The 19,920-nt window shown below is 43.6% G+C and overlaps 1 protein-coding gene across 1 annotated transcript in view; it reads left to right on the forward strand.

Annotated features, from left to right (window-relative positions):
• The window catches only part of Zc3hav1 (zinc finger CCCH-type containing, antiviral 1), a 52,174-nt gene extending 32,764 nt beyond the window's left edge, over positions 1 to 19,410 (forward strand). Inside the window, exons 8-13 of the mRNA XM_055602076.1 lie at positions 2,880 to 3,000; positions 9,705 to 9,807; positions 12,684 to 12,774; positions 13,462 to 13,592; positions 13,834 to 13,967; positions 15,999 to 19,410. Coding sequence (XP_055458051.1) covers positions 2,880 to 3,000; positions 9,705 to 9,807; positions 12,684 to 12,774; positions 13,462 to 13,592; positions 13,834 to 13,967; positions 15,999 to 16,267 — 849 coding nt within the window. The 3' untranslated portion in view covers positions 16,268 to 19,410. The remainder of the gene's footprint in view (positions 1 to 2,879; positions 3,001 to 9,704; positions 9,808 to 12,683; positions 12,775 to 13,461; positions 13,593 to 13,833; positions 13,968 to 15,998) is intronic.
• The last annotated feature ends 510 nt before the right edge of the window (positions 19,411 to 19,920 follow it).

Raw genomic sequence — 19,920 nt, forward strand, 5'->3', positions numbered from 1 at the left:
TTAGTTAGTTAGTTAGTTAGTTAGTTAGTTAGTTAGTTAGTTAGTTAGTTAGTTAGTTATGGGGGGGTGCTTGTGTGTGCACATGTGAATATGGAGGTCAGAGGGCAACTTTCAGAAGTTAGTTCTCTCCTTCCATCATGTGGGATCTGGGGTTAGAATTCAGGTTCTGTGGCTTGCCAGCCCTGGAATATACTCTTATATGTGCATAAACACAATGCAAAACATTTGCTTCATATTCACTTGAAGATGTGAAGGAGTTCTTTTATTCATTGACTCCATTGTGGCATAATTGAGTTGGCTCTCCTCACTAAAAAGAAAGAGGATAAAGGGGTGTGCCTTTATTGCTTTCCCCATGGTGGGATTTGATTCCTGGGACCCACATGGTGGAAGAAGAAAACAATACTGCAAGCTGTTCTAAGACCTCCACAGGCACACCCTGGCCTGTGCGCTTCCCCTGCCCACCCACTAAATAAATGTGAAAAGGTTAAAAATTATATATCTCGGTCAGGCATGGTAGCACGTGCCTATAATCCCAGCACTTGGCAGAGGTAAATCTCTGAGTTTAAAGCCAGCCTGGCCTATATAGTGAGTTCAGACCCTGTCTCAAAGGGGGTACAATATATATGGGAGAAAGCATTTACTCTATTTCCGAGGTCCAGGTTACAGCCTCAGGAGCTCAACGGTTGGTCACTGTGCAACCGTAGTCAAGAAGTAGAGAGCAAGGAATGGTTATCTTGATCATGCTCTCCTTTCTATTCAGTCCAGTACCCAGCTCATGAAATGGCCCATCTGCATTCCATGTGGGGCTTCCCACCTCAATTAACCTAAGTAGGAAAGTCCCTCACAGACATGCCCACAGGCCAACCTAGTCTACACAGTCCCATATTGAAACCATCTTCCCGCTGATTCCAGGCCTGCCAAGCTGACCATTGAAATTAACCATCCTAGGGCTGGTGAGGTGGCCCAGTGGATAAAGGCACTTGCCATCAGCATGATAACCTACATTCAATCCCCAAGACCCACGTGGTGGGAAAAGAGAACTGACTCCTGCAAGCTGATCTCTGACCTCCACATGCGCACAATGGCATAGCACCCTCTCCAACCCAAAACAAGTAAATGTAGAGAAGGGAAAGAGAGTGTTTTTTAAAAAGTTAGCTGGGCAGTGCACTCTGGAGGCAGAGGCAGGAGATCTCCGAGTTTGAGGCCAGCCTGGTTACAGAGCGAGTTCCATGACAGCCACAGTCTCACAGAGATAGAGAGACCCTTTATTGAAAAACCAAAATAGATATAGATAGATAGATAGATATAGATAGATAGATAGATAGATAGATAGATAGATAGATTGATTGATTGATATGAACTTAAGTATAGTTAGAAACTGTAATAAGAAACAAGATGGAAGAGCAAAACCAATCACATTGTTCAAATGCAACAGAGCTAAGGAATTCATGATAGTTTAAGAATGATTTCATATTTGTCTTGGGCTGAATTCATAACTATCCTCAGCTGCACTAGACCATAGAGCCTTGCTCGTCAGAGTGAGGTTCACAGATCATTGCCTGGATGATGTTCAAGTGCTGAGCCTCCAAGCTCTTCCTTGCCCTAGCTCCTCTGCCATAGCCTGTACTTTAGTCAGTGACTCGGTGTGCTCTCTCTGTGTAAAATTTATAGACTGGGATCTACAAAGCTGAGCAGATAGTTGAAAAATACAAGACTTCAAACTAGGGAAACAGGAAGTCTGTTAGCCTTATAAGCATTTGCCCCTTTAGCTGTTCTTTGAGTCAGAAGGAGGCACATGGGCACCAGTTGTCACCAGTCATGGCAGTGATCTTTTTCAGCCATTTCTCTTAGTGGCAGCTGCATCAAAACATTTTCATGGTTTGGCGTCATCGTTGGATGCTGGCGCTTAGCAATCTTCTGCCTTTTTTTTTTTTGGCCCTATCTCCTGGCACATACCCAGACCAATTCCCACCCTGCATTGTGTGCAAGCATCTGAACATAAATGTTCCCCTTCCATGCCTGCTGGTCTTCTCGATGAAGAGAGCATGTAGGACAAAGCCTAGGAGAAAGCTGAATGCCACTGGAGAAACCATGAGCCCCTCCCATGCAGGCAGCTGGCAGGATTGCTATCTTCAGCCCCTCAGGTCTAGTTTTCAGGGAAGTGTTCTGCGGCTGTTACACTGCAGCCCCTGCATGTAGGCTTTCACGTAAGTCTGCACCTGCCACAGGACGGATACAGTGGAATGATGGCTTCATTTTGACACGTCTTTCCCCATCCATTCTGGGGTTCACATGCTTCAGAGATGCCTTGAAAACAAGAGATTAGGTCTACATTTCTTGAACATCCAAGCTCCTTTCATCACATTCTCAGTGGGCCCCAAGCCTAAGTGCATTTTCAGTGTAGTTGCCTGGCCGGAGGCCTGGTCATGCTGTTTGCTCTGGTTGAGGGCAGAGGAGAGGACCAGGCCATTTATTTGAGCAGCAGTATGCTTGTTGGAGCTTAGACTTGTATTGGAAGAGCTTCTTGACTCTCCTTCACTTCACCTCCAAACTGCCCGTGATGTTGTGATCCACACAAGACTACTGGATTCTGTTGGACAGCAGGTGCAGATGGGCTTATATTGTATAGACAGTGTAAAAGAATACTGTAGTTACAGTCTTCAGACACTCACTGGAAGTATAGTCGTTTTCCACAGGTCAGTGCTCCATCCAGCACTATGACTTGGTCGCTGTCTGGTGGGAAGTTCTTAAGCCTGGCTTGGGAGAGCCTCCCTAATCTGGTCACTAAAGCCAAACTGTGTAAGATAGAATGGTAGAGATTTCCCAAAAACCTACGCTCAAGTCTTTACCTATATGTTCTTCAATTTTTATGTAACTAGAACACAGCCCATCCCAGTTCTGACATCAGTTCCACATACCTGGAGACTTTCTTCCAGACCTGTCCCAGAGGAGTTCTGCCCTTTCAGGCTGGTTCACAGAACTACGAATTAAGCTTCCAAGGTGAGTTCTTGTCTGTGGTGTTGTGGAATGACCATGGATTCTGGCACTGAGCACACAGGAGTGGACGATCCGTGTGCGTTGCCACACCATGGGCCATTTTTAGCACAGGGAACAGTTTCTGAGAGTGGCAGCTGGTAGCTGTCAAATCCACGGCCTGGGGCCCTGTTTCCAATGGAAGTTTTCTGTGCTACCAGAAGAGCTTCCAGACTCAGTGCCACTTCTCTCCTGGATAACTAGAGGTCTCTAGAGGGTTCTTTGGCGCTGATTCTGGGGGTGCACTTTGAGTATTTAGTTGTCGATGGCTACAGTGGCGAGCTTGGGCCTCTGGGCACCCTGAGACATCTAGAAACTTGCTCTTGGCTTCATGCCTAGCATCTCGATTAATGATTTCATTTATCACCTCCACTTGGGCACTTGGCCTGCCACCATGTTTATTTGAACCGCTGTAGGAAGGTCTTCTTGGTAACATCCACCAATCTGCTGTCTGCTGTGTTAAGTGAAAAAGAAAAGAGATCTGAAACCAACTCCCCTTTGAAAGCACTGTTCCCTTGGCGTCATGCCTCAGGGACACACCTGCATGGAGCCAGACACTTGCCCTTTCAAGTCCTTGACTTTGCTGGTGGTCTCTGAGATTTGAGTCCTGGGCCATTTGTTGTGTTGTAAACAAGTAACTTGAGGGACTATATTATAACAACCATATCGGAGGTCCACCTGGCATTCACACCGAGACATGTTGCGATATGCCCACTGTTTCATTTCTTCTAGGTCCTAGTCAAGCAATGAGTAAACAAATTGGAGTGTTACATGTCAGTGGCTTATTAGTGTAGTTGTCCTAGTTTGAATCTCTGTTGTTATAATAAAACTAAAAACAACTTAAGGAGGAAAGAGGTCAAGGCAGGGGCTTGAAGAAAAATCCATGGAGGAATGCTGCTTACTGGCTTGCTTCCTGTGACTTAACTTAGCTTCCTTTCTCAGTTCCATCTGCCTGGGCATGGCACTGCCCACAGTGGCCCTCCTACATAATTAGCAGTTAAGAATGTGCCCCCTCCCCATATGCACACAGGCTAATCTGATAGAGACAATTCCTCAAGAAAGATTCCTTCTTCTCAGGTGTGTGTTGGTTTGTATCAAGTTGTCAAGACCTACCATGACTGGTGTTGAAAGTTATGATTATGAAAACTAGGTATTAAAAACTTAATGGGTACTGGCTGGTGATGGTACACACCTTTAATCCCAGCACTCAGGACACAGAGTCAGGCAGCTGTCTGTGATTTTGAGGCTTGCCTGGTCTACAGAACAATTTCTGGGAAACCCAGGCCTCCACAGAGAAACGCTGTCTTGATTCCCACCCCACAAAAAACAAAACAACAACAAAAACTAATTAATCCCTGCACTAAGGACTCAAAGACAGGAGAGTATCTGTGAGTTCTTGGCCTACTAGATATAAAGAAAGACTCTGTCTCAACCCAAATAAAAACCCTAAAAGAGCAAAACAAAAACTGAATTAGTTATTGTTAAGTGAAAAATATTTTGCTTCAAATTTGTTATTTTCCAGTTTGTATGTCTCATTTAAAATATGAATTAATTTTTAATGCAAGTACACCAAGCACTGTTAACCCCTGAGCCATCTCTTGGTTTAATTTTATTTTTAATGTGTACGTATATTTTACCTGATTGTAATAAAACTGTGGGCCTGATGCCCATGGAAGTCAGAAGCGGGCATCAGAACCCCCGGAACTGGAGGTACAGACATTTGTGAGGAAGCTACCATATAAGTGGGGAATCAAATGTGGGTCCATCAGATGAGCAACCAGTGCTCTTGGTCACTGAGCCCACCCACCTCCTTTAAAAATGGGAGCTACGCATAGAAACAGAATGGTGGATCAATAGACTCGAATAGAAGACCCAGAAATAAACCCACACACACTTGATTTTTGACAAAGAAGCCAAAACCATACAATGGATAAATGGTGCTGGTCTAACTGGATGTCTACATGTAGAAAAATGCAAATAGATCCGTACTTATCACCCTGCACAAAACTAAAGTCCAAGTGGATCAAAGATCTCAACATAAAACCAGACACATTAAATCTGTTAGGAGAAAAAGTGGGGACGATCCTTGAACTCATTGGCACAGGAGACAACTTCCTGAACAAAACACCAACAGCACAGGTTCTCAGAGCAACAATCAATAAATGGGATCTCATGAAACTGAAAAGCTTCTGTAAAGCAAAGGACAAAACGACAACCTATAGACTAGGAAAGGTTCTTCACCAACTCTATATCTGACAGAGGGCTATTATTGAGAATATATAAAGAACTCAAGTTAAACAGCAACAAATCAAGTAATCCAATTAAAAAATGGGGAACAGCGCTAAACAGAGAATTCTCGATAGAGGAATATCGAATGGCAGAGAAACACTTAAAGAAATGCTCAACCTCATTAGCCATTAAGGAAATGCAAATCAAAACGACCCTGATATTTCACCTTACACCCATCAGAATGGCCAAGATGAAAAACTCAAGTGACAACACATGCTGGAGAGGTTGTGGAGAAAGGGGAACCCTCCTCCATTGCTGGTACAACCACTTTGGAAGTCAATCTGGCGCTTTCTCAGACAATTAGGAATAGTGCTTCCTCAAGACCCAGCTGTACCACTGCTAGGCATATACCCAAAATTTGCTCAAGTGCACAACAAGGACATATGCTCAACCATGTTTGTAGCAGCTTTATTTGTAATAGCCAGAACCTGGAAACAACCCAGATGTCCATCAACGGAGGAATGGATACAGAAATTGTGGTATTTTTACACAATGGAATACTACTCAGCAATCAAAAAAGAGGAAATCATGAAATTTGCAGGCAAATGGTGGGATCTAGAAAAGATCATTCTGAGTGAAGTATCCCAGAAGGAGAAAGACAAACATGGAATATACTTTTATATAGACCTATAAGATATGATAAACATAATGAAATCTATACATCTAAAGAAGATAATCAAGAAAGCGGACACGGGGTATGATGATCAATCCTCATTTAGAAAGACAAATGGGATATGCATTGAACGTATGACAGGAGTCTACCGCAGAAGGCATCTGAAAGACTACCTAGCAGTGTTCCAAAGTAGATACTAAGACTCATAACCAAACCTTCGGCTGAGTGCAGGGAATCATATGAAAGAAGGGGAGTTTGATGTGGAAAGGATAGGAGCTCCACAAGGACCAAACATATCTGGGCACAGGGTCTTTTCTGAGATGGACACTCAACCAAAGACCATGAGTGGATAAAACCTAGAACCTCTGCTCAGATGTGACCCGTGATAGCTCAGTAATCAATTGGTTTCCCATAGTAAGGGGAACAAGGACTATTTCTAACAGGAACTCAATGACTGGCTCTTTGACCCCCCCCCCACCCCACCCCACAAGGGAGGAGCAGTACTGTTAGGCCACAGAGAAGGACTTTGCAGCCAGCCCTGAAAATACCTGACAAAACGGAGTCATATGAAAGGGGAGGAGGTCCTCCCCTATCAGTGGACTTGGAAAGGGGCAGGGAGGAGATGAGGGAGGGAGGGTGGGATTGGGGAGGGAATGAGAGAGCGGGATACAGCTGGGATACAGAATTAACAAAATGTAACTAATAAGAAAAATTAAAAAAAAAATGGGGCACAGAGCTAAACAGAATTTTCATTAGAGGAATATAGAATGGCAGAGAAACACTTAAAGAAATGCTCAACATCCTTAGTCATCAGGGAAATGCAACTCAAAATGACCCTGAGATTTCCTTACACCCATCAGAATGGCTAAGACCAAAAACTCAAGTGACAATACATGCTGGAGAGGTTGTGGAGAAAGGGAAACCCTCCTCCATTGCCGGTGGGAATGTAAGCTTGTGTAACCACTTTGGAAATCAATCTGGCGCTTTCTCAGACAATTAGGAATAGTGCCACCTCAAGATCCAGCTATACCACTCCTAGGCATATATCCAAAACATGCTCAACTATACAATAAGGACGTTTGCTCAACCATGTTCATAGCAGCTTTATTCATAATAGCCAGAATCTGGAAACATCCCAGATGTCCCTCAATTGAGGAATGGATACAGAAATTGTGGTACATTTACACAATGTACTACTCAGCAATTAAAAACAAGGAAATCATGAAATTTGCAGGCAAATGGTGGGAACTAGGAAAGATCATCCTGAATGAGCTGTCCCAGAAGCAGAAAGATAAACATGGTATATACTTATAAGTGGATATTTGACATATAATATAGGATAATCATACTAAAATCTGTACACCTAAAGAAACTAAGCAAGAAGGAGGACCTGGGTAAGATGATCAATCCTTACCCAGAAAGGCAAATGGGACAGACATCGGAAAAGGGAGAAAACAGGGAACAGGAAAGGAGCCTATCACAGAGGGCCTCTGACTCTATCCAGCAGGGTATCAAAGCAGAATCTGAGACTCATAGCCAAACCTTGGGCAGAGTGCAGGGAATCATAGGAAAGAAGGGGGGGATAGAAAGACTTGGAGGGAACAGGAACTCTACCAGGAGAGCAACAGAACCAAAAAATCTGGGCAAAGGAGTCTTTTCTGAGACTGATACTGCAACCAAGGACCATGCATGGAGATAACCTAGAACCCCTGCACAGATGTAGCCCATAGCAGTCAGTGTCCATGTGGGTTCCCTAGTAATGGGAACAGGAGCTGTCTCTGACATGAACTCAGGGACTGGCTCTTTGATTACCTCCCCCTGAGGGGGGAGCAGCCTTACCTCAGGCCACAGAGGAAGACAATGCAGCCAGTCCTGATGAGACCTGATAGGCTAGGGTCATATGGAAAGGGAGAAGGACCTCCCCTATCAATTTACTTGGGGAGGGGAATGGAAGGAGATGAGGGGGGACGGTAGGATTGGGAGGGGATGAGGGAGAGGGCTACAGCAGGGATACAAAATGAATAAACTGTAATTAATTAAAAAAATAAATTAAAAAAAATCAGAGCCATGGGAAGATTTTGAATAGCATTGCAGCAAGATCCAATTTATTTATGTTATATTTGTGTTGTCATATTGCCCTGCCTGGGTCTCTGTTGCCTCAGTGAAATGAATCCATTTCACTTGTGCATCTGGGCACTGACAAGACACTCATGTAATAGTCACTGTGAGCAAAGCAGAGCATTTCCACCTGCCCAGATAAGTTTGTCCTGCCGCTTTTCTTTTCCTATTTTTATAATAGTGTGGGGGAGGGTGGGAATATCGTTTTGTTTTGTTTTTGAGACAGGGTTTCTCTGTGTAGCCCTGGCTGTCCTGGAACTCACTTTGTAGACCAGGCTGGACTCAAACTCAGAGATCTGCCTACCTCTGCCTCCCAGGTGCTGGGATTAAAGGCATGCACCACCACACTCCCCTGTCCTGCCTCTTTTACAACCTCTGGCCCAATCTTTTACTTAAAGTATGGCAAGCTGTGAGTGATTTGCTCTAAGTTCCTATAGGTCAATTTTACCATTTTTTAAATTTCATATTAATTGATTTTTTTTTTTTTTTTTTTTTTTTCCTCAAGACAGGATTTCTCTGTGTAGCCTTGGCTGTCCTGGAACTCACTCTAGAGACCAGGCTGGCCTCAAACTCACAGAAATCCACCAGCCTCTGCCTCCTGAGTGCTGGGATTAAAGACACATGCCACCATCACCTACCTGTTATTAGATTCTTAAAGTAGACATACACATGTAACTGGGTTCTTTCACTCAAAATAATGGCTTTTAGAATCATTTCTGTTGGAGAATATGTGGTAGTTCTTGGTTTTTTTCAAGGCACAGTTTCTCTGTGTAGCCCTGGCTGTCCTGGACTCCACCCACCCCAGCCTCCCAGAGTGCTGGGCTTACAGGCATGTACCCCCACACCCAGTGTAGTTCTTGACTTTTATTTTCTGAATAATATTCCATTATTAACACATGTTTCCCAGTGTTTGGGTATAATGATGTGACTGTGATCATTTTTATGCAGATCTTTGAATGGATATAGATTATCATTTCTTCAGTTGGGGCTGATGGAAATGTTTGACTATAAGAGAAGCTATTTAACTATTTTGCAAGGAGAGATGTTTTATACTCCAGCAATGCATAATAATTTGCTTTTTGAAAGAGGTCATTCTTAAGACGTGGTGGTGCACACCTGTGATCTTAGCACTCAAGGAGGCAGAGGCAGGTGGATCTCGATGAGTTTGAGGCCCCTTGGTCTACAGAGTGAGTCCAAGAAAGTCAAGGCTACACAGAGAAACCCTGTTTTGAAAAACAAAAAAAGATAGGAGGCAAAAAAAAGTCATTCTTGGAATTTTGAGCCAGGTCTACAGTTGAAAATAACATTTCATAGGTGATGGTTTGCTTTGTTTTTTTGTTTGTTTGTTTTTATCTAAAACCATGCTCTCTGCATGTAAGATTCAGTGATGCGTACACCTTTACTCTCTGTACTTGTGAGACAGAAGCAGGAGGTCAATCTCTGTAAGTTCAAAGCCAGCCTGGCCTAAAGAGTGAGTTCCAGGACAGCCAGGGCTAAACAGAAACGCTGTCTTAAAAAGAAGAAGGAAGAAAGAGAGTAAGAGAGTGGGATTCAGTCATGAATGTTTGCTGTACAAATGCCCTCTGAAAAAAATGAGTCATTTTCTAGGATCAAGTCTTGATTTTTATTTTATTTTTTTCTGTCTAATAAGGTATGATTCAGACAAACATAGCTTCCAACACTCAAAGGCATGTTGTCAGAAGACCAGTATTCGTTTCTTCAAAGGATGTGGAGCAGAGGCGAAGAAGTGCAGAGTAAGTGTCCTGAAGCTGTTAGCTGTCGGGTGTCTGAGGCACTCAGGGTGCTGACCCCTCCCAGTCCCCGATTGAGCCTGGACCAGGGATCACACATCTGGAGTCGGTGTTCTTGGAAAGTTCCTGCTTCTGTTCAACTGCAATGTGTTTGCTTTATCTATAAGTAAGGAGATTGTTAAGCAACGTGGCATAACTGAAAGGCTCCCTGACTAGGGGCCCAGGGGTGCAGGCTTGGTTAAGCTTTTTGTAACAGATACACCCCTTGGGTTTGGGGTGTAGGGTGGGAGGAATGCTATACCAAGAAACCAGCCTTTGCCCTTCACTCACAGGGGATTCAGCAGGTCTCATGGGTGCTGTGGGCGTCAGCTGTAACTGGCTGGATCAAGGGTATGCCTACAAAGTACTGAATACTCTGGATTTTTGTTTGGCTCTGGGTCCTCTGTTTGGCTGTGCTGTGTGGTTTAGAGTGGACAGGAGGCTGAGAAAAAGGCTTGCGACAGAAGCCTGGTGAAGACCTTTGGAGAAGAATGAAGATGGCTAAAGGCTTTGGTTTGGGTTTTAATTGACTTATAATCATTGTACCAGTGGGGCATTTCAAGGCAGGTTTTGCTGTGGGGAACTTATTGTAACTGGCTTGTCTGTGTGAAACTCAGTAAAATCTCATTGTTCACAAACTTTGCAGTTGGATTTTTTCCTCCCTGGGGGATGTGTGATTATGCGAATCAGGTTTGAAGGCAGGTGTAAAATGAAGCTTTTCTAGATTCCTGTGGTTCCCAGAGTCCAGGGTGGGTTACCACAGGCAACATGGGAAATAACATCTAGAAAGAGCTCAGGTATGGGGTGGGCAGGGAGTCACGTCCAGGAGGGTCGTGGGCGTCAGCGCTGCAGGACAGAGCAGCCTGGTTCAGGTCCTCGACTGTGACCAGGTCTGAGACCCAGCTCTGGTTCTAGGTCACCTCATCACACCTGCCCTCTGTTCATTAGTTCTGGGATTTGGCAGGTAGACTGCACTGCCCCCTGTCTTCTACATAAGAGCAACAATGTGCTCACTGCTGAGATACACCTGCAGACCCTGGGAACATTGGCTGATACGGCTGGTGTCAGTAATAACCTCTCTGGTTTGTATTTCTCTTGGTGTTAGACTCTGTGACAACACATACATACATCTAACAAAGTTAACAGTAATTCATCAAATGTCATGTAATACCCATTTCATGTTCTGTTTCTCCATTCTCTTTGAAATTACCTCTTACAGTTGGTTTATCTCCTATCATATTCAGACTGGCTCTATGTATTGCATTTAGTTGATTTCTCCCTAAGCTGCTTTTAAACTATTTCAGTGGACCACCTCCATTGTAAAAATCGTAAATGCTGTGTTCTCACCCATTCTGGTACATGTGGAAGGCAAAAGTTGACATTGGTATGTTTTCCTCAATCACTTCACCTTGAGACAGAGTTGCTTGCTGAGCCTGGAGCTTGCCCATCAGCTAGACTGGCTGGCCAGTAAGTCCGTGGAACCCACTTGTCTCCACCTGCCAGTGCTGGTGTCCTGGGAGGGGTGCTGTCACAGGTCGCTTTTAATATGGGTGCTGGAGATCCAGACTCAGGCCCTCCCTGTCCCCAGTGAGCCATCTCCTCATTACATTTTGTCTTGTTTTCCTTTCTTCTCTCTTTGTTTTTTGTTTCTTTTGAGATTCAGTCTCTCTGTTTAGTCTGTCCTGTTCTTAAATTCAACTTGTAGACCAGGCTGGCTTTGAACTCACAGAGTTATGCCTGGTTCTGCTTCCTGAGTGCTAGGATTAATGTTATGCTCTTTTATATCTGACTCAACCTCGGTTTTAAAATGCAATTCTTTAAAAAAAAACAATGCAATTCTTTTTTAAAAAGGGGTAATTTGGTCTATCAAAATATACTCCATTATATTCCATTAAGGTCATTTTGTGGGTGGCTTCTGGAAGCTGGGTGTTACATTTTGAGGACTTGTTATGTCCAGGCTGGGATTTTGGTCAAGAGTGCAGCACAAAGGATGGTCCGCTCTAAATGGGGAGAGATATAACATGTGATTGTCCTATTACGGACCTTAGGGATGTTTGCAGCTATTTCAGTTCTTCCAGCTGATCTTGCACTCTGAGATACAATTTCTACAGAAAGGCAAGATCCTTTCCCCATGTTTTCCCATTTTTTTTTTTTAAAGATTTATTCTTTTTTTTTTTTTTTATGTGCATTGGTGTTTTGCCTGTGTGTATGTCTGTGAAAATGCCAGATCCGCTGGAATTGAAGCTACAAACAGCTGTGAGCTGCTATGTGAGTGCTGGGAATTGAACCCAGGTCCTCAAGATAAGCTGAGCCATCTCTCCAGCTCCCTCCCCCACCCTCTGTGTCTTTCTATACTTACCTGTCTGTCATTTGGCAAATTACAAGACATGCATGCTCATGCTGACACATCTGTACCTTGAAGGTTGAGCAGATACAGCAAAAAGAATTGGTGCCTTTACATGATTGTTTTATTTTTTAAATATTCATCCAATCACTCATTTATTTATACACAGGAGGGGGTCAGGGACAAGCTCTGAAGAGTCAGTAGTTGTCTCCCACAACCTGGAAGGGCCCAGCAGTCAGACTCATATCATCAGGCCTGCATGCAAGCACCCGTCCTTGCTGAGCTAGCTAGCTCACCCGCCCAGTGCTTTTGCAGTTTAAAACAGGGGGAAAAGCATTGATATTACTAAATTATGCCACTTTTTTAAAGCTGTGGTTACTGGAACCAAGAATTTTCAGGGTTAGTACAGAGGAAATCTAGACGTCAGCACTGCGTTTCCCAGAAAGCCGTAGAGAGGAAGGGAAGCCAAATAAATGTTCCTTCTGTTCGTTTGTAGCCGGCAGCCCGTGATGGCCCAGGCAGATGCTCTGACCCTGAGTTCTCTTCCCCAGAGGGATATTAGCACCGTTTCTCCTAGCGGATATGAGGTACTTGACTCTACTTGTTTGGTGGGTGAGTCCTTTAAAGGCGGGAACATGCTTTTCGGTGAGTGTGTGGGTTTGTTACTGGAATGAATGAATCGCTTCTTCCAAACTTAGCTCCAGGGTCAAAGGCAGGGCTAGGCACGATTGTGATGCTTTCCAAGAGAAAGCCATTTTCTAGGGCATCTCAGTGTTTTCAGATGCAGTGTCATCCAGGCAGAGCCTCATAGCAGCCGTGTGAGATCATAGCGTAACTGATAGGAAAACAGGAACTCGGACAGTAACAGTTGTCCAGCTCCGTGTGCCTCACTTTGTCGCCAGCCTGGCAGGGACAAGACTGTTCCTAGTCTGTTTAGCCTACGTATCTGGTTCCATCTTTTGGGAAGGCCAGTCTGCTTGTGCTCCATAGGTATCTCTGATCCCTCCGTCGCTGACTGATATTGGAATTTGGGCAGTAAACTTCCTGGGTCTTTGGATTAAGTCACAGACCACGTAAGTTGTCCTGAATAGACAGGTGCACATGCCTGTTGGTTCATAAGCAGAATGAACAAGAAGCTAGATACAGACACCCTAGGTCAGCGCATCCCACCTGAGAACGGCATGGTGGGTCCTGGCACCTGTGTGGATATACTATGCTTTGGGTATTATCTACTTTAACATTTAAACATCTCATTTTTGTCTGTTTGTTTTTAGTTTCTAGAACTCAATAGCCAGGATGAGGAGTATGTCACAATAAGTGAACTCTTTAGAGCATCCATGAAACAGTTCAAGATTACAAAGATAAAGAGGATATGGAACCAAAAGCTCTGGGACGCTTTTGAAAGGTGACACAATCAGACTTAGTTTGGGGTCATGTTTTTAAAGTAGGCTTGAGAGTGGAATATTCGTCTTTTTTTCTTTTGACTTTTAGTTATTTGGTCCTAGCATGTGGGGCATGCACATCACAAGACACCTTGCTGGAGTCAGTTGTGCCACCCCCCCCCCCTTACCGTGTGGGTCCAGGGGCTTGAACTCCGGCTCTCCTGCTCAGCTCTTGGTACTGAGTCTCAGATTTCTCTATATTAGGAAGAAGCTGAAGATGAAGAATAAGTATGAGATGCGCCTGTTTCATGCGACATGCCGCGTCCACGTGGATTACATTTGTAAGAACAACTTCGAGTGGATTCTTCATGGCAACCAGGACTGCAAATATGGAAAAGGTTCGTGCTGGAGTAGAGAAAGCTGTGACTCCACCTATTCGCGTGGTTTTGTTGAGTGGCTTTTGGAGTTAGTTTTGTAAACCTGCATGACTGGGCTTCAGTGGCCTTGAGAGAAAATAAGCAAGTTACTTTACGCCTTTGTTAGAACAGCTGTGTTGACTTGGGGTATGGGTGCTGGGCCTTGGCCCCAGGGTTCCTGTCGTCTGTTTTGTCTTTTTGTCTGGGAACAACTTGACAGCCATGCTTGTACACTGCTCCATCTGCTGGCTGTGTTGTCTGCCCTTACCACTTGCTGGAGATACTGGAGGTGGCTCTTTCTGATGTGTCTGTGGCAACAGATCCATTCAAACTAGCTTGCTACTGTCACCAACAATTCCACTGGGAAGAAGAGGCCCCTTCCCATCTCAGCCACACTGGGTTATCAGGGGTCTGCCCTCACATAGAATCATATTCCTCTTTTTGTTGATGAATCTTTCACTCTTTCTGGGTGTCTAGGGAATAAGATGCAGTCGGACCTGGCCGCATGGGCTTGGAATCATAGCTACTTGGAAGGCTGCGGCAGGAAGATTCAGTCCACGTTAGACCATAGGCTGCTTTTGAGACAAGTGTACATCATTACACTCTGCAGCTCCCAGAGGTGCCTCCTCAAGGCAGTTCTTCTTTTCTCCCATGAAAAGAAAAACTCATTAAGGGTGCCAATGTCTTTAACAATTTTCACCACCTTGTTGCTACCTGTTCTCTCTGCCCCGCCGTCAGCTTTAAATGATTTCATCATTCTTTCATCGTTATTACCTTTCTGCTCTGAATTCTTATTATAAGTCTCAGTAAACAGTGAGGCATGATCATTCTGCAGCCTGAATGGTACCACCTTGAAATTCGTCTTGCCAGACAGCTTAGGCCATTACCTTTACTCAACTTCATTTAGATAGTCAGGACGTGGGCTGATGAGATAGCTCAGCGGTAAAGAGAACTGATTGTGTTTCCAGAGAACCTGGGTTCAAACCAGCACTCACATGGAGGCTCACAACTGTCTATAACTCCACCAGTTCCAGGAGACCTATCTGATGCTCTCTTCTGCTCTGCAGGATCCTGTGTGCATGCGGGGCACATATACTCATGCCACTACATACCCTTAAAAGTAAAAGACAAACAACCTTAGAAAAAAGAAAAGGAGATAGAATGGTATTTATTTTGCCCCAAACATAAGATCATGAGGACTTAAAGCAGCACAAAACAAACAAATAACAACAACAAAGAAATGGTGACAATGTAGGTGAAAGACAACCACACATGTCAGTTTGTTGCTAGACTGTAACACAGATGGCCACTTGCACAATCTCCAATAAAACCTTTGTTTCCCCATTTTCCCTCTACAACCACATAAGCACTGTTTTCACTCTTTCACTCTGTTTTTGTTTGTTCGTTTTTTGTCAGTCTTCTGGTTTTTCCCACCAGAATGGTCTTTCCCACCAAGCTCTGCCTGCAGCTCTTGCCCACAGATCTAAACTCTCACACCTTCCTTCCACAAACCAGCTCCAAAGGCAAACCTCTGGTAAAGTTTGTGACAGCAACAGCCTCACTTTTTTGACATCAGTTTTCTGTATCGATTGTCACTGTGACCAAGAACTCCACAAGAAGCAACCTGGGGGCAATGGAAAGGCCTAGCCGCGGCAATTCTAGGCAGCTTGTCAAGTTGCAGCCAGGGTCTGGAAGCAGATGCTGACGTAGATCTGTTTTTCTTCCTTTTTCTTTCTCACTCAGTCTGGGTTTCTAGCCCTTGAATTGACTCACCTGCATTCAGGTGAGTCCTTCCGTTAAACCTCTCTGGGAGTGTTATCAGAGACACACCTCACACAGGATTGGAAAGGCAGTTAAGTTGATGAAGAAGATTAACTATTCCAGAGAGCTTGCAAGTGTCAGTAAAGTGTGGTCAGCAAATGTTTCATTCCTACCAATGTCTGATTCTTTGTATCTTCTTTTAATCCACACAGAATTGATAATAATTTTCCACCTTTTTCTGATTATTTCTAGGAAATTACTTTGCAAAAGAAGCCATTTATTCCCACAAAAATTGTTCCTATGAGGCCAGAAACATTGCGATGTTCGTAGCCCGAGTCCTGGTTGGAAATGTCACTGAAGGGAATATGACATACAGTAGCCCTCCTGCACTCTATGACAGCTGTGTGGATACCAGGATGAATCCCTCCATCTTTGTCATCTTCCAGAAAGAGCAGATTTACCCAGAATATGTGATTGAGTACATAGAGTCAGAGAAAGAAAAAGTCTGCGTAATTAGTTAATAATGTTGTATACTTCGCCAAAACCATTCTGTTGACATCTAGGACCAAATCATCGCTGCATAATAGGCAGGCTTTTGCATTTTCTTGCTACTACATTACCTAACATTGTAAACCAGCAATTCTCAAACTTTCTGTTCCCAAATTCACAATCCCAGGTTGCACCCTCACACGAGCCAGCCAGTGCTTCTTGTTAAATCTGCCCCCCACCAACTGCAGTGCTTTGGAAAGTTTGTATTCTCTTGATGAGACATTACCATTCAGGCTGATTTTCAAAGTGTTTGTAATTGACTTCCATCTCTCTCATCTACTCTTCGATTTACTGTAGCTTTGTTTTGATTTTTCGTAAACTAAATGGATGTTAGTTTGGAAATTTTGAGAGAAATAACAATTCCTATTGAAATAATGACATAAGACATTGCAGCTTTAGGCAGAAAACTTGCTGAGGGAAAAAAAAGTTTAAAAGTGAAATCTAAGTGCTATTGAAAGACACAAATCTAGTATGTGATATCATACATTATCATGCGATGAAACTGGTCTGAGGAACACACTTCTCTCTGCTGTTTACCTAGAAGACAGATTCCATGGGATTGACTCCTCGAGTATAGTTCAGTGTAGTTCAGAAGCAGCAAGCTGCAGTTAACTGTCCGCTTAGGCTCCTGGCATCCGTGTTCTAATTAATATGATTGTAGGAGAAGCTTTGTGCATGTCAAGCTTTTGTGGAATCATCTAAATGTTAGTAAGATTAAGTACCTAGAATCAAAAAAGCAGGACCAATAAACCCAAGTGCTATTGGCTTCGTTTACAGTGATAGAAAGGGATCACCAGAAACCAGGAAAGTCATCCCTGTTTGAAGGCTGAGCCTTGTAAGGAGGCAAGACTGGTTTGCTGGTGGACATGAAAGCAGTACAAAGAAAACAGTGTCCCACATAGTCCTTGTACCTGCTAGGCGTATCTTTTTGAAAACATAATGGATGTGTTTTGAGAGCATTTAGGAAGCCCGGACTAATCTTTTCTTCCATACTACGAATCGGGTCTTTCCTTCCAATTCCCCTTTCTCAACATCTTACCAATTGCCACAGATTCCCATTACAGTCCTGGTAGACGTTTGTCATTACTTGGCCTTTGATTGGATTTTTACATCAGTATAAAAGGCTACCCAGTTGCTTCACTTTGAAGGTCCCCACCAGGAACACTCTATAGAGTGAGATTCTTTTCTGGGGTGCTCGCCACAATGTTTAGTTTTGGGGTTTTTTGTTTTGGTGTTGTTTTGTTGTTGTTTTTGTTTGTTTGTTTTAATCACTGCTTTCTTTTTTCTTTTTCTCATATGGTAGCTCTTATTTTGGAATATTCATTATCTGACCTAGACCTTCATCCTGTAGACATGCAGTGTACCCAACTTCCCATTAGGTTAACTTCCAGTTGGATATTTACCAGCCGTTTCTGGTCCAACAGGTCCAAAAGGGACCACTTATTTGCCTCCTTCAGAGGAATCAATTCTGATGTCTTTGTGCACCTCCCCCCCCAAGCCTCCTCCAACCCCATGAACAGTATCACTTGTTCCCTGCTGTGCAAGCAGAAAGCTAGAATTTATCCCAGGCTCCTCACTTCCCTGGACCGCTTACACATGCGAGTAAGTCCGTTTTGTCTCCCCCGTACAAGCCTTTCTGGTGTTCTTGCAGCTCTCCGTGCCTTTTGCATTTCATTCAGTGGTTCTCAGTGAACTGTGCTGTCAGTTTTAACCCCCTACAAGGCAGTATCTGTTTTGTTTAGTCTCTAAAGTGCAATTCAGGTATATATTCTCTATACAGTTCCATTAATTTAAAATAATCAAATATAATATGAGGGAAAGGTCATAACTTCAGCACAACTTTACAGTACAGAGACATAATGGGGTCATCAGATGCCTCATTTACCATGAACCAGTATGAGCTTATAGGAAAGGAATTGGGGAACATGAAAAAGCAGGGGCATGTGTAGACAGAGTAAAAACTAACGATACAAGGGGGTTTTTTGTTTTTGTTTTTTGCTGATGTCAGCACTATCTGTACACGGTAAAAACGAAATACCTTCATTGAAATAAAGATAGTGCACAAAATAACTTACAGATTGTCGAAATAGAGAGGATGAAGACATACCTTCTTACAGACGAACTGTAGGTCATACACGAATGTCTAATGAGACATTCAAAACTCGAATAGGGCGCAGAGTAATTTCTTACTGTGAGGAACTGCCCAATGTATTGAAAGATGCATAGTTGGCTCTCACATGCTAAATGCCAGTGGTGCCCTCTCCTGCCCGCAGTCATGACAACCACAGACCCTAGTAGACCTGTTCATCCTTTAAAGGTAGATCTTTTATAACAGCCGTTGCCATCTTGAGATGATTTATAGGTAATATAATCCATACATATGAGTTTATTAAAACCTAACTTAGGGCCCTATTTGTGTTATAATGGAAACATAATGAATGTGGAATGAACACAAACTGGATTTCAGTATGTAAGTAAGTGCTCAGGCTTGATTATGCTGTAAGCTGTGAAACAAACAGATGTTAACTCTTACTGTGAATAGGTTTGGCTGAAGAGTCCAGCAGGGGCAACTTCCTGAACTGAATGAAGTACAGGAAATGAACGCTTGAAGGGATGTGTGACAGAATGCAGGCAGCATTAGGGTACACCATAGCTAAGTGCCTTATCTGTCTGTGGTAAAGAAAGGGCGGAATCACTTTAAGTGAAATGATTATAAGACAGGACAAATTACGATTTGACTCAGAGGGAACCAAGTATTCTCTCTCAGACAAGCTGTAGGTCCTGTGTAAATGTCCAGGAGGACATTAGACAGTCGCAAAGGTGCAGAGCAGTTTGTGTGTGGGACTGGCCTGTCCACACACAGCAGGACACTTGTTCTGCCTCAGGCTGCATCTACTGAGTGCCGGTTATAACCTTCAGACACAAAACCAACAACCGTCACTCCCTAATATCCTACAGTGAGCACCACTGATCTAGGCAAGGGAAGCTATTGCCACTCTGTTTTACTATAGAATAAGCCAGATCTTTGCCTCTCAAGCCCCCAGTTTTTAAAAATGCTTTGTGCCTTGATTTTGTCCATCTTTATCATCTTTGCTCAATAAAAAGAAAAAAGCAATTTGGTTCATTTGCTCTGTTTATGGATATTTCAAAAACAAACAAACAAATCCACTACAGACACGAGACCAAGGCAAGTGAGGCATGGTGATAGCTAAGGGTATAGTTCACAGACATACATTTCCTCCTCTGATCCCAAGGGCTGTAACAGTGTCATAAAGGTACATAAATATAAGCAGAATTATCCTGTTGGCCAGTCCTCAAAAACCCTTCCCTAAAGCTGGATGTGGTGGTGAATACCTTAGGCAGAGGCAGGTGAATCTCAGAGTTCAAGGCTAGCCTGATTGGTCTACATCATAGTGAGTTCCTTGCCAGTCCAGGTTTCTTAGTGAGACCCCAACTCCAAAACAAAGAGTCATTGTCTAGTGTCTGGGGATGTGGCTCAGTTTGTAGGAGTGCTTGTCTAGATGGCACAAAGCCTTGGGTTCAGTTGTGCTACATCAGATCAGGGGTGGTGGGATGTGTCTGTAACCTCAGCGCTTGGGAGGTGGAGGCTCAGCATCACCAAGGT

The sequence above is a fragment of the Psammomys obesus genome, unplaced genomic scaffold, assembly GCF_907164565.1.
Source record: "Psammomys obesus unplaced genomic scaffold, mPsaObe1.curated_primary_1811, whole genome shotgun sequence".
NCBI lineage: Eukaryota > Metazoa > Chordata > Mammalia > Rodentia > Muridae > Psammomys > Psammomys obesus.